This window comes from Mixophyes fleayi, chromosome 2, assembly GCF_038048845.1.
Source record: "Mixophyes fleayi isolate aMixFle1 chromosome 2, aMixFle1.hap1, whole genome shotgun sequence".
Taxonomy (NCBI): domain Eukaryota; kingdom Metazoa; phylum Chordata; class Amphibia; order Anura; family Limnodynastidae; genus Mixophyes; species Mixophyes fleayi.
This window is the reverse complement of record NC_134403.1, coordinates 243,295,727-243,311,782: the sequence shown is the minus strand read 5'-3', so window position 1 is coordinate 243,311,782 and position 16,056 is coordinate 243,295,727. Positions and strand designations below refer to the sequence as shown.

The following is a 16,056-nucleotide window of genomic DNA, read 5'->3' as shown; positions in this document are numbered from 1 at the left end:
TTTATCATCCAAATATGTATATCTTGTCAGTTACTATGGTTCACCTAAACAACAATTTCTGAATGCCCCATGTTGAAATATTGATATTTTTTTGACCAAAACCAGTCATGCAGAAAGTTACTGAATGTCACAGTCTCTGGATTTTCTTTAACAAAATAATCAGGCATACAATTATTTATCATCTCACTGTCAAAACAATGGCAGTGTATCTAAATATTGATTTATCAAGATATTTTAGGCTACATAAGCTTGCACAGTGGCTTATGAAAAACAAAATAAATATTTTAAGTTTCTTTACAGGTAATTTGTATAAAACAAGCACACATACATATATTCAAAATGTTCTATGCATTTTGAATATATATGACAGGAGGCTAAGGTCTTACTTGCCTACTCTCCCGGAAGGCTCCTAAATTTTCGGGGAGTCCTCCCGGAAGAGTAGGCAAACCTCCCGAATTTGCATTGAATGGTGGGGGCGGGGCTTGTCTATTTTATTTTTATAATTCCATCACTGAATATGTCAATAATGGATCAATCAAATTTTGTCTAATGTTGAACATTGACTAGCAACACTCTTAATACATATCATCCATTTAGATTATTCCGCAAATGTTGGTTTTTATAGTGTCACCTGAAAATGTAGCACTTTTTTATTTCTTGACTCAAATATGCCATCAAACTTCTACAGATTATGCCACATTAAAAGAAGGGATAATTTAGATTTAATGTGAAAAACCTAGTGCAACTTATGATAACCAGACAAATCGATTAAAAAAATGCATGTCTGGAGCTGTGAAAATATGTTGGCCATTACGTGTAACTAGAAAATAATACATATAACACATAAGACATATAATTATTGCTACCATCATTTAAATCAAGACAGCAAAACATTGTAAGATTTTATTCAATAAAATAGTACATTCCAGTAGATCAGTTGAGCTATCAATTTTATTAATCAAAACAGCAGATAAGGATGGCATTTTTGAAAGTATAATGGTTACCAATTTCTCTGCAACGAATAGTCTTGGGTACATTATCAATTTGTATGCAGCTCTCTCTCTGCTGATAAACATGGGGGTACGATTTCTTCCAAGATAACATGACGATGCCCAGCACTCCCCCCCCCCCCCCAAAATAATTTTTAAATGGGAATAATGTGTAAATGAAACTAGATACATACACATGCCTCACTTGGTGATGAGATTAGTACTGTAATGTACAGTACAAGTCCAAACAGAACATTAATACAATTAACAAATATTGTTACAGTGGCTCACAAAACAAAGCATACTGAAAATGTAGTCACAAAATCTAAAGTATGAGATGGTCAAATTCAAATAGGTGCCCTTTTTAATATATGCATACAAGCAATCATACAACGGGAGAACTTAACATGGTACACATTGATTTGTATTTAACGCTACACACAAACTTTAAACAAGATAGCAAGTTTATATATAAATATTTTTTTAGTGTGAGCTGTTGTCTTCCAATACCAGTCATTTTAGCTTCCAACCTACTTCCACACACAGGGCACAGACTGCTCAAAAAAGTCCATATATTTATATTAATTCAACTAGCAGCTCTTTTATATAATTTGCTGTTTACATTTACGAGTTTTGTAACAAATATTTTGATTTTCTTAGGAAGAAACATTTGTATCCTGGATAGCACTCAAAAAGGTGTAATTCCCTCTAAAAAAGGAGATGCGCTTCTGCAAAAGAAATCACTTTGATTACATTAAGACTCAGGGAGTGTTATGCAATTACCATGGCAATCAGTCACATGCATACCTCCGAACATGGTTCCACGAGGTGATTGGGATAAATTTAGTGCAAACATTGGAGATCGTGCCAGAACCCCAGGGGCGTATTAGTGCTAGGCTGCCTCAAACACCCCACCCCCAAAACACCATGGAATAACTGTGTATACCAGTTTCAATGCTCACACACCATACTTCCCAAATCAAGACAGTTGTGAGGTATCATCACATGACAAATGAGGTGGTATGCAGAGGCGCCTTGGAACTATTAATATAAAGCCCCACCCCCCTCCTCTGCCATCACACTGCCAATGAGTTGCTCAGACTAAAAGATCAGGCTACACTATTCCTTGTGAATAAGTAGAAACCAATTCTTTAAAGGAGTAGATTTGTTTTTGGCAGCCATATTAAACTTCTGTAGTGAAAGTGCATAAGCCAAAAATCTAGGTGCGATTGCACCTTTAATGTGAAACAAATTGGTGCAGTTTTAGTTTATGAGAATTGAGCCCATCAGTGCAATAGGAGCCAGTGACATCACTGCAGCACTTTATAGTAAAATATTCAGCAAGCCCCGAGATCTGCATTCTTGCAAATATTGGTTTAGCTAACAAAAAAATTGGCTCTAGGGTGTGTATGTGACAGGCGCATTTACAATGCCCCCCCCCCCTTACCTATTCTAATCTGTCTCTTCCCACTTCTGCTGGTGAAATAAATTGTGAAGTACTTATCTCACCTTCAATGGACATTTAAAAGGATAAAATATATATTACATTTTTTCTCCAACAGTTTATTTGCACATTTAGGGATTTTAGGGTTTTTCTCATAGTAGTTATTCACTTACAGAAAAGAAAAATTTTACTTTAGGATTTGCTTTAATTTTGTAATTACTCTTTTCCCCTCATTATTTGTATGTAGTTCTATGTATTTATATAGGGCTTCAGTAGTCACATACTGAAACTCATGATTTTTATTGTAAATGACTTGACTGATAGTTACACAAACATATTTATTATGCATCATTTGATTGTGACATATGAATCTGTATTTTATCCTTACTAGTGTATTATATGCGCACTACAACTGCACCTTACGTCGATCTGCTCATATGCACTTTTTCTTGTTCTTTATCCATGCCTAAGGCTTATTTAGATCTACTTCCTTTGCAATTTATTCAGTATGTCCATAGTCCTGTTCTTTGGGGGCAACACATGCTATTAGATTTAGATTACTATTGAAGGCACACATCCGGCAACTGCATCTCTACTCCTCCAGATGCTTGCAACACATGTGGTGCCTGTGGTCCGATTTACCTGGGGCTTGTTATAGAAGTGGAGGGGGCATGGTGGAAAAAAAAACAGGAAAAGCCATGATTGCCCTACATCATGATGATGAGTGGACAAGCTTGTTTTAGTCTAACTGGATACTGCTACTTCCAAAGCTTCCCCCTCCTCTTTAGGCCCCAATGTAGCATGTGCTATAAAAACATTATGGAGGTTGGGCACTCCTTCCAGACCTGTCACTGGTCATCTTTGAACATCATAGGCCTTTCATTTTGTTTACATGTTAGATTATACATATTTGTAAATATAATTGTTATTTAGTCTTTCTGTGGCTATTAGTTATTACTTATTGTGGCACTAGAACTATTTAAATTTGTTTCTTCAAATGCAAGAACTCCCTACCCTAGGACTACATGAGTCCTCTGTCAATTTATATATTTTTACATGGCGAATATTGCTAATTAGCACTGTACTTTTGTGGCAGGCCTGGTGGTTATGATTTTTAACTTTATTCCATCGCATATTTTTGACAAATAAAGATTGCTTTTCTTACAACTTTTAGTGTCTAATGTTGGCAGTTTTAGTGGTAGGGTTCTTTATAGTATGTTGTATGTGTAAGGAAATTTCAGGTGGGAATCTGTTTAAAGAACATTAACGGACAGGTCATACTTAAGCTTTCAATTTCCTGATAATGAAAACACTGAAAGAAATCTTAAACTAAAAAAAGTGTGCAAAATCATTATGTTAAATTTGTTTTTTTATATTTTCGGCATACTGGAAAATAAATGGGAAAATGACTTGATCTCAGGTTGCTGAATTTAGAGCCATACTTGGCAGTTGTGTAGCCATTATACTTTTTCAAAATCTGGAAAATATTTTGCTACAAAAAAAAAAAAAAAAAAAGCATAAAAAGTTCACAGTTTTGGTCTAATACATCTCTAATAAGTCTACTTGTTGGGTTTCCAAGAAATGTGTCAGGTTTCCAATGACATTTTCTATAATCAAGTTTAGGGCCGTCATTTTCCTGTAATCAAATTTTCATTTAATTTTCTAGAAGTTTCACACTTCCAAATAATGATTGATAGAGCTCTGACCTGTGGAAGAAAAAAAAAAAAAGATGCATAATTAATAATAGGATAATTTATATTTCAATCCCTCGCCTGTACTTTCTCTACAGCCAGTCATCGATACACTGCTCTTACTACAGTTGCAGGGGGAAGCACATGCTGATGAGACTACTGGGTGTGGGCAAAGGTAAAGGCAGGGGGTGTTTGGCAGGGTGGGAAGGACCTGGATTATTTAAAATCTAGACTAAGTAGTGTAAATTAGAATGGTTCTGGGTAGTGACTTTAGCAGTGGGTGTCAGGTATATATGAACAAAGTATTAGGTGAAACGATGTAATGTGAGCCTATGTTTCAATGAAGAATGGCGCGAACAATGATGATCAGGATTGAAAACCCTTCAAAAATAGAAGAATAAGTAATATGATTTTTGTGTACTTCATCAAGCTCCTTATTAAAAATACAATGATGTGTTGTAACCTGTAGCAACTAACAAGATACTAACTAATAGTAGTATAGTGAAGTCAGAGTCATACTTGCTTACTCTCCCGGAACTTTCAGGAGACTCAAGAATTCCTGTGAGTTCTCCCATTCTAGACCACCCGCCTGGACCCTGCCTCTCCTATTTTAAAGAGGATGGGGACTTGCAGATGAGGCTCGAGTCATCAGGTCTCACAAGGTGGACCCTGAGGACGAGATCTGCTCAATCATGGCCACTTCATTGCACAGTAGAGGTTGGCGGGGGAGGAGGGAATTACAGCACATCACTGCACCATGTCATTAATTAAACCCCTTTGCTTATTATAAAATTGGTGTGGGTAGGGAGAAAAGAGGACTTGCTTTGCTGATAAATACTTTATGCCTTATTTAAAAGGGTGTAAAAAGGTTTGCTGAAAAATCTGCCTAACTAGGTGTGAATGCTTATTGCACAAAATGCACATTTAACCTGGCATCCACATACCAAACTCAAGATTTAAGATTATTAATAAAAAATATCATATAATAATATAAAGTTGTAATATGGAATACTAGGCTAATAATTTTGTCTGATAATTTATACTGCATTCCTGATGTGTATTATCTTGTGGCTGCGAAGACCACCAAGACTTTTGCGTCAGTAAGGTCGTTTTGCAGCAGTCTCGATTTTCATACTTCCACAAACCAAAATACAAATAAAAAGCAGCCCTTATATTTAGGATTAACACACATTTTCTTATTATTCATGCTACATAGGACAAGAGTAGTTCATACTGTGGACTGATTCTGCACAAATTTCACAGGACATAAAACCATAAGAAAATGTGAAACATTACATTACATACAAAATAAGATATAATGGATTCATAATCTAACAGTCCTGAGTCACTCCATCGTTTCTCTAAATTACAATTTCTCTTCACCACTTCCGGTGTATCACATAATAAACTATATTTCTGTTATGTCCAACAATGACCTTTTTTAAAAATAAAATCAGTGTATTTTGAATTTGTGTGTAGCTATGAACAAATAAATGACTACTCAAGCTTCAGTTTTATATTTATGCCCCTAAAAATGCCATTTACTGACTTGATTAATTCATTATCTGCATATCAGAGAATGTGTTTATAGCTATAACCTCCTTTTGTATAATGTGATACATTTCCTTGTTCTGCCTATAAATTTCAAATGTTATTTATCTTTATATACTGTGACACGCAAAAGTCAAGCTGAAGGGCAGTGAATCTATAAAACATATCCTTCACTTGGCGCCCATCTACTGTAAAGGAGAATCACAGCCACACAGAAACGGACAACGGCAACGGAACAGAGAGAAAAGCATGTACAATTTTGACTGTCATTCTATCTTCAGAAAATGACTACATGTCTATGAATGGTCAGGCACAGATGTCACTAATTTTTACAACAGTGTATTTTATATTTTTTGGAATATTCTGCATGATATTACGTATTTCTAGAAACAGAGAGAGCTTTACCATTATCTCCACTACCATTAAACAGTAATTAAATGATCAAAAAAGAAACATAATTAGGTGTTCGGGGAACATGTCATATGGAAAACCATTTTCAATGTCTACTTATGATCTGAGGATCTTGCTTTCAAGCAAATGTTCTCCTTGCACTGCAATGCCAGTGTAATTCCTAGGTAGTAAGCACCACTTACTGTCCCCAGCAGGGTTCACGTGTCAGCAGCTGCCACTGAAATGCTGAAACCAGTGTTTTCACAGAGCATCATTTCACACACAGGTGGGCAATGCTGATGAACATGCAGTTTTTCTCATGTCAAGCCAGCCTGAAAAGCATTCTGTATTCAAACCCACATAACTCCCTTGGGTAAAGGTGAGCCAGAAAAAAAGTACTGCACAAAATCTCATACTGTAATAACCAGATTCACTAAGCTGTTAAGCAAACTAAGACATAGGTAAACAGCATAACCTCACATACCACAGTGATTTTGCTTATAAAGTATACAATGGCTACTAGGTATAGACTAAGCTACCTTACCAAGACGGGATGTTTTTCATACATAATATTTATAATATACTTATGAAGTTTGTGTGTACAATCAGGTCCAAGAGTGTGAAAATAAAAATATATCCATGACTTTTGTCAAATCATATAAAAGAGGAATATCTCCCTTTTGCCTGACGATGACATTAATCTGTTGCATTGCAAATCTTCATATTATATCTAAGCGACAGTCTATGAGATATCAGTACCAATGTCCTTCTGTGCATCATAGAGTAAAACAGGTTTCTGTCAGTAGACTTGCCATATTCTGCTTGCATTAACAAAACACAGCATATACAACACAATGGGAGGTTTTCATTGAAAAGAATAAATGCATATTCAGTGCCATGAATTTTCAATGATTTTATACTTGTCCAATATACATCAGTAATGTCTCATGCATTTATTCAACAGTCTGATCTATATTTACTCTATTTGCTTATGAATTTTGAGCCAAACTAATTTTCACAAGCCAAAATCGCACAAAATTAAATAGCATAATGTTGTTAACACTGTTAGCTCCTGTAAGTGAAATTGTGTTTATCTAAATATAAATCTCAATGGATCCTGAATTTCAGGAACGGTCTGTTCCAAGAAGACAGAAACCATCTTAGAAAGAATGTGATTGTGCCAAGGCAATGAACTGTGAATTGAAAGAATAAAGATCACACAGATTCACTGCGCGCCCTAACAAAAATCTTTTTTTTTTTCTTCCCCTGAACCAATACTACAACTATAGCACAAAATTCATATGCACTATGAAAAGCACAACCTGCTCCTATAAAGCAGTGTTTTACCAAAATCAACTAATCAAAGCAGTAAAAGCTCAGGAATTCTGACCGTTCTATTTTTAAATGTATGCACCACGGTAAAATTACAGTTTATTACTTTTAAATTCCTTTAGGCACAGCAATTAAAAAACGCTCCTTATCCAAAATGAGAAATCAGATATGAATCAATGGCCGCCCATTGCTGCATAGAAATATTACAGAGAAAAGTGACTTGCGTGAGATATCAATTAATCAGTGTCCGTATGGAGATGTAGTAATGGAAACAAAGTGGTAGCCAAAAAAACTTCATGGGGGCGTTTAGGCAACACCATTTAAGAGGGCGACATTTCAAGTCAGCATTCAACTTGCTTGCTATATCCGTGGATAACTAATAAAATATATACTTGATTAAACCTAAATAATCTAAAATATCAAATAAATATATAAAATGGTCTTGCTAAAAGCATAAATAAACTGCACAATCATTAATATAAGTTGATCTACAATAGAACAGCAGGTGATCCACAATGGGACCAACAATAAATCTGAGAAATTGATCAACATCTTTGTTAAAATGAATGGTTAAAAAGTTGTATACTCTTCTCACCTGTTAAAAAAAAAGCCTATGATCGCTACAGAATACTGTGTGTACAAAGTATATATATATATATATATATATATATATATATATATATATATATATATATATATATATCTAGTGATGGAGATAGAGATATCTATAGATAGATATATAGATATCTCTATCTCTCTCTCTCTCTCTCTATATATATATATATATATATATATATCTCTATATAAATATTAATTTACATGTCTCCTCGTGGCTATATGTCAATATAGAGAACAATAGCTCCACTAACATGATAGTTGCTGGGTCTATGACATTTGATTCTAGCTCTGACTTCAAATAAGGCAGCTCCTACTCATTAACAAACAGAAATATGAACATAAACAAGGTTCTCCATACAGAATATTTTCAGTGAACAGGAAAAGTAAAGTAGTAAATAAAAAATAGTATTTTCAGAAAAAACTGAACAATGATGCATGTAAATAGTCTTGCCAAGCGGTAATTTATTAAAAATCAACTTGAAAAGTATTAGGACCATCATTGTGAAATCTTTTTTTAAACTAGCAATCCCACATAGATTTTATTTGTTTTTCTTTAATCAGCAATTTAGGTATTTAAAAAAAAAAAAAAAAAAAACTTTTTTAAAAACAAACAAAAATGGCTGCCAGGCAGTGTCAATCAGCAACACAGACACATGTCATGTGATGGTAGAGCAGGAATAAGGATGTCACAATAGAAACAGAGCTCAGATGGTCAAAAGCATCTATGCTCACTACATCATGTGCCATGTGACTGTCATTGTAGTCCAGAATCAAATCATTAATTGCAGCCTGAAGAAAAAAACAAGATAAAATGGTAAATACTAACATTCTTCTTATAGCCTACCATAGTGATTTAATATCTCACAGTTGTCAATTAGGACATACAAATTGAAAAAATAGGCATTCCCTATTAAATATTACATAATTAGTTATATTAAAACAGAGCCCAGCAGTTTAATAATAAATATACATTTTTTTTTTTATAAAAAAAAATAAAATATATATATATATATATATATATATATAAAATAATAAAAAAAAAATGAACCTGACTACTAAAATGAACAGCAGAGGCAGTCAAACCATTAAAGAGTCACTTTTACTACACCACCCTATAATAGTCACTTTGACATCTAGAATGGTTTGGATCTGCAGGTGGACATTGCACCTTGAAAAAGTTGCACCTTCAAAAAAAAAAAAAAAAAAGCCTGAACAAAGCCCATTGCCATATGATTAATACACATATACATTGTTAGGTTATAGATAAGACAGGACGTGTAAAATACTGTATTTCAGATTTTTTTTGTAAAGTTTAAGTGGCTGTAACTACCTGTGGATGTGGACTTCCATAAAGCGATTGCATGACATCTAAAATGAGGTAGGGGGAGGTGAAGAAAGGCAGAATAGATGGGTAAGGGTGGTTGAGAGGTGTCCCTGGCTAATCAGTTACTAGAGGTAGTATGTTATGATACAGATACCCAAGTTGTGAAGGTTTATGGAAAATGGTTAGTGTTTGATAGCATTCTTGAGATATATTCCATAAAGTATATGTACCAGATACAAACTATCACTACAGATATGGAGGGAGGTGTTTGTGGCAATCCCCCCTCCCTCAAACATAAAATTAATTTACCCAAGGAGCAAGAATTACTCTGAAGTTACATAAAAGAATGAACAGGCCGCTGATAGTGGTGACCTGTTCAATCTTACTTAGAATCATTTTTCCATGCTGGGAAGTTTTCGACCATTTCCACAATGTGTGAACGTATATGCCAGTTGTTTCACATTCTCTTGAAACAGACAATATATATATAACAATGATGCTTCCCATAGTTATTTCTATTAGTGAAATTCTAGAAAACTACCTAAAACTGTACTGGCTGTGTATTTTAGAAAATGCACCACGCTTTGTATTCCTCTAATCACCTGCTTAATAAGCTGTGGTGTTCAACTGGGGGCAAGAGAAAAAGTAATTTATTGTATACATATATCCACAGTGGCAATAAAAAGTAATCAACCCTTTGCCAGTTTTTCTTTTTTTAAAGTCATAAAATGAAAATTGATTTGGAAATTCATATCACTGATTAAACACACACACACTCTAGTACCAAATACAGGACTCAACCTTTTCCTGAATTACAAAATAGACAATTGATTATATAAGGTAAATGTACTGTAAATAAACTCTGGTTTTATTAATTTAATATATTTTTTTTTATTAATTAATTAACCTTGGCAAAACCATGTTGCATTGGAGGGGGAGGTAAATTTAAAATGTGATGGCAGATTTATAGGTGTGGCAAAGGCATGTCCTAGATCAATTTTAAATGTCAGTGTACAAATAAAGCTATCAAACATTTGTGTGCTACAAGAAAAAAAAGACAGTATTTAACTCATTTGCACACCTTGCATTGCAACATGGTTTGTACAGGAGAAAACTTGTTCCTTTTTTGCCTTCTTTCCTTAATGAATCAGGCCCTGTCTCTCTCCTTTTTGGAGAGGAAGGAGATGCATTAGTGTGTTTGATGTGGCATAGGTCTGGGGTTTAGTAAAACAACTCCCTTCTTGCCTAAGGACCTTCATGTCAGTTGAGGGTGTAAGGGATGACTATGAGGCCCTTTATTAGGTAGAAAAGTACTTGGCGATCCTCAGTCTTCATCAGATGTTATCCACAGTGGATCTTGATTGAAGCCTTTGGATTTCTTTTCTGGCCTCGTTGGATTAAGAAAGGATCAAACCTCAAACAATCTTCTTACAGCATCCATATTAGTCTGGTCCCAAATGGATCCAGTAGCTTCCATTCAAAATAGCTTATTTATGTGGACCATGGTTGATTGATTGATTGATCAAGAAGAAAAAGATCTATATACATTTTTGTATTGAACTATTTCAGATCAACAGAGTCAAGACCTTAAAATTAAGATATATCATGTATTACATTGGATGAAGAAAGAGGACGAGGGCTTTGACTGGTTACAAACAGAATGAACTGGCGAATACTAAGGAGGTTTAATGAACATTTAATTCATCAGAATTTACTTTGTAAACCATTACTTTGCATGGGAATAGCGAGAAACATGGAGGTTGCATTGAATGCCACCATAAGTGTTTATAATCATTTAGTTCCATTCCCCACCAGCGACTTGGGTAAAATAAAGTCCATAAAAAGGGCACGTAATCTTTATCGTGTCTTGATTCTTTTTCAACTAAAATCAATGAATTTTAAATGGAATAGCGTTAGATGACCCAAAAAAATAAATACAAAAATCTGTGCCAGAATGATGGTATTTCAAAAAGCAAATACAGACTTCATAACAAATGGCTAAATCTATAAAAAAAAAAAATCTATTTCTTTTAGTCAGGTGGTCACAAGGTGGCACTGTAAGATTCATTTTTAGATGGGCTAGAAAACTATATGTTTGCAAGCAAGGGCCATAAATTACACAGTAAGCCTGCCATCATCATCACCATCATCCAAGCGCTTGGAAGAGATTCAGAAAGGTCTATTTCAATTCCCTCTCTTTTGGTCAGGTCAGGATTGGGTACTTTAAGCCTGTGAAAATGCTTTTAGCCCTGCGGCTTTAAATTACAAAAGATGACATGTGACCTGTGCCTTGCCTCTCATGAGATCAGCTATAAGATTTATAAATATTTAAGGAGGTCAGTATTGGCCTAAACAACAGGACACACTGAAAGAGTGATGGCAGCTAAAAAAAAAGGTGGTGAAATACTAATCTTAAGACAGTAGCAGCACCCAAACTACTCACTGCAATAGTTAAATAAATCTAATTATTTGCAAAGTTGGCACAAATTAATTTTTTCCTAATATTATAAATTAAGGTTTTAAAGTATAAAATATATAGTGTTTAGGATTTCCCTAACCTACAAATTGTGTCTAGCCTTTTATGTGTATTTTAGTTTTATTAACCCCTTACTAAAGTGTGTTCTACAACAGTCTGCTTGAATAACATTTTCTAAGCTGCCTTACCAATGTTTGCATAAACTGCATATGAAAATGCATATAAATGCTACACGTTTGCAGTTCATTAGCTACTGATATGCACTTAGATTTCAATCTGGCTTCTAGTGTGAGCAATATGTAGAAACTACAGTAAAATCATTAAAATGAGTTCCTGGACCCATGCAACTACAGATTTGGCCCCTATTTCTTCTACCCACTAGGTGGAATGCACCCCCCTTCTTTCTTTTCTTTTTTTCTCTTATCTTGTCACCCTTTATAACCCCACCAATAACTCATTTTGTTTTGTCAAACCTGCTTTGAATGTCATATTGAGGAACCCTATACTGTACAATTCATCTTTTTTATTTTATGGAAATGTTCTGTACTGTTGTTTATTGGACACAGTGTGCAAATAGAGAGATTTAAAATGATTAAAATGAATGGGAAACATCCATTAATAAGGAAAAAAATTGAACAGAACCCCCCCCCCAAAAAAAAATAAAAAATACCCATTCAGTGGCACGTAGCTTGGGCTGGTTCCCACTAAAACAGGAGGTCCATTTAAATGGGGGCCTCATGATAGAGAGTATCCCTATTGGAGTGGGGGCCATTGTAGACTATGACTCCCCTTAGTTATCAGCCATTCACAAATTAATTCCTACACTGGTCACTTATAATGGGCAGGTGGTGATTCCCAGCTTGATCACACATTACTAGAGACAAATTGAATCTCTACTGATGTGTGTGTGTGTGGGGGGGGGGGGGTGTCAGAGCGGGGAGTTGGGAATGCGAGGGACAGGGGCTGTGGGGAAAAGAACCAATGAACAGGTTTATGGAGCTCAATTCAATAAGATTTCTAGATGTAGCACATATCTCTATAGAAATGATTAGGTCATTGGAATAAAGGGTCAAAATGCCAGTGTAAATAACCTAGTAATCCACTAGTGAGTATGTATACAATGGGCTACCATGTGCCTGAAGGCAGGAGCGATTATGAATGAAAACCAGTATGGCTGCATAGAATATAACTCCCACCCCTGCATGCAACTGCATGCACTGTGCTTGTGTATAAAATGCCAGGTAAGAGTCCTAAAATGATACTGTAAATTTATTTTAGTTTATTTATTGGTCATTAAGCAATTTATTTTTAATCTTTCTTATTTAGAGTATGTGCTAAACTGTTTAGTGAAATGGTATCAAACTCTTTGGCAACATCCAAATACATCAAATCTATTGCACTACCAAAATCCTGGTTGAAAGTTCTTCCTCATGCAAATGAATAATATTTATTAGGCATGACCGGTCTTTCATAAAACCACATTGTATTGTATTTTGTTCTTAACAAACTCATCCATTGGTAAACAGAAATCTACTGCAACATGTAATCTCTTACTGTGTCCCCAAAAAGTCTGAAGTATTGTTAGATTCACATAAATGTTACTTGAACTCATTAAACGCAGTCTATCACCCTTTGCCACAATCTGACTTAAATGCTGTTTTTTCTAATTCACTATTTTCTTTGCTACAGAAAAATGTTTAATACTATTTAAAAGAGCCATGCATGTGGATAGCCACAATCTCTTATCAGCTTTGTAATCTCTGAGAAAGATTTCCAAGACAGTCATCTCTCCACTTCTTCTACCGTCTCCATTTGATAAACAGAAATGCTGTGCTTTGATCCTGGTGAAACTGGTATCCAAACATTCATGTAGTAATGCTTGTCCACAGTAAATTTTCTTCAAATACTTGAAATGAAAGTGTTTACCATACAGATTAAAAAAATAAATAAAATCAAGCCATACTTATTTAAAATGTATATTCTGTGTGGTATTCAAAAACACAGTAAAGAAAAAACAGTATTTACCAAATTGGATGGTGGTGATATTTGGCTAAAGAAATGATGCATTAAATACATAATGTTGATAACCTTTACAAAGAATGATACACATGGTTTTCCACCTTCAGATCACTTGGATTTAATGCAATAGGAACATATACTCATACAAATGTATCAAGAGAACAGGTTTTGTAGTGTCACAAAATCTACCAAATTATCTAAACACATAGCCAATAAGCAAAGGACTAGGAGAGAAAGATAAAGCAATGTGTTTAGTTTAAGATACATTTGGGCAAATAATAATACCTTATAACCATTAAATTCTAGTCAGAAGGACAACGATCAATTAAAGGAAATTAAAGAAAAAGGTGTTGGAGTAACATTTGTTTGTGTATAATGGAATATGTATACCTGAATGTATAATACACATATTATGGTTCTTTACCCACTCCCTATGAAGAGGATATGAAATCCTGATAGGCAGATGTCAGAACAGATGATGCGATGGTACAATTATTGCCTTGACACTTGTTACAACACCTGTAAACTCACGAGACGCTCTCACCGGTGAACAAAAAAAAAGCCCCATCTCTGGCAAAAAAACAGGCAAAAAAACATCCTCTTTCTCTGGCAAAAGGGCATTTCACCCTTTATTAAATTTGCCCCTTAGTCTGTAAAACAAATAATTTAGCCACATTTACAAAGGTTCTGGTAGAAAGGCTTGGTAATGTTATTTAGCTCTCTCTCAGACATGAAACAGGTTGGTTATCCTTCTTTGACTGTTAAATGTGCATATTTTTAGTGCAAATTCATTTGTGTTTCTTTTTTCCACTATTTCAGTGCGTCCTCTCTGTTATTCCAGAAGATTGAACCTCTCATTCCTCCTGACTGAGTGCTACATGGCATCTTTAATGATGATATATGGCTGTCTTTTCCTGTAGCTCAACTGAAAGGAGGTGTAGGGTGGCCAAACATGTGACACTGCTAGGCTGGATATCAACAATCGGATTATAATCCATGTCAGTCTGAGTTAATGCAAAACTGTAATCCTCTTTAACAAGAGATCAAAATCAATGCCATGAGTTATGTTCAGTCTGTAATCAGATAAGAAACAGAGCAAGTCTCTAATAAGAGTAATGAGGGGTCTTAACTATGCTGTTAAAAGGTATCACAAGTTAAAATATTGCTCTTGTTCTAACCGTTTAAATCAATGTTTGCATTCTTGTTTTACCTGTCAGACTAATCTGTGACTTCATAAAAAATAACCACACCACTTTAACAATTTAACACATTTATTATCAAAAAGAGCAGAGGGTGGTGTGTGTTAAAGGACCCCTAATCCTACATTAGAAATTTTCATTATAAAAAGAGCTTCTACGAACACTCACACATATATAAATGTAAAACTTATGGAAGCTTATCAGTACTGAATATTTAAGATAACATTCTGTTCGTAAGGAGAGCTATTTTCCAATATAGAGCCACCTGCCAGCAGTAATCCCATTGTTGGCCATTACAGCCATCCTCCCTTACCCCAAAAAAGTCTGCAACAGATAATAGTTTGCACTCTGCACTTCTCTGATTGCACAGGATATTGCAACTAGGAAATTCTTTTAATTCCCTCATTTTTTGCTATTTTACTCATAAATACCAATGCTTGCTAAATTATTTTTCTTTCTCTCCTTTTATGACATTATCTTTAGGACTATATCATCCCTTACCCATCCTGCAACACACACCTCTGTCCACATTGCCCATTCATTACTTCACTCAGCTCTACTTAACACTCTTTTCCTATTTAAAAATTCAATAACTTTAACAGCTTCACCCTGTCGCCAGAAACTAAAAGGACACAAATCTTACAATAATCTTTCCTACATTTCTTCTTCCCTGCTTCTATTAGCTGGTGATATATTGCCTAATCCAGGTCCCCCTCACTTCTCCCACACACATATATCTGAACGTTACAATAGTCTAGTAAACCTCAAACGCATCACCTGCCACCCTCTCTTCCAAAGTCCTTTAGATGTGCCCTTTAGAATGCACGCTCCGTTTGTAACAAACTTACCTCCGTACATGATCTCTTCCTCTCAAACAACCTAAACCTTCTAGCAATAACAGAAACATGGCTCACGCAATCAGACACTGCCTCACCTGCAGCCCTTTCACATGGTGGTCTCCATTTCACCCACACCCCCAGACCTGGAGGCAGACAAGGAGGTGGGGTTGGGCTACTTCTCTCC

At 35.1% G+C, this 16,056-nt stretch overlaps 1 protein-coding gene across 2 annotated transcripts in view; it reads right to left on the bottom strand.

Annotated features, from left to right (window-relative positions):
- Nucleotides 1-889: 889 nt before the first annotated feature.
- Nucleotides 890-16,056, bottom strand: part of AATF (apoptosis antagonizing transcription factor) — a 118,048-nt gene continuing 102,881 nt past the window's right edge. The window contains exon 12 of one of the 2 annotated variants that reach the window (XM_075195715.1): nt 890-4,139. In XM_075195715.1, coding sequence (XP_075051816.1) covers nt 4,088-4,139 — 52 coding nt within the window. In that variant the 3' untranslated portion in view covers nt 890-4,087. Of the gene's footprint in view, nt 4,140-13,320; nt 13,722-16,056 lie in introns of those variants that run through there. The other variant, XM_075195716.1, reaches the window with a different exon arrangement.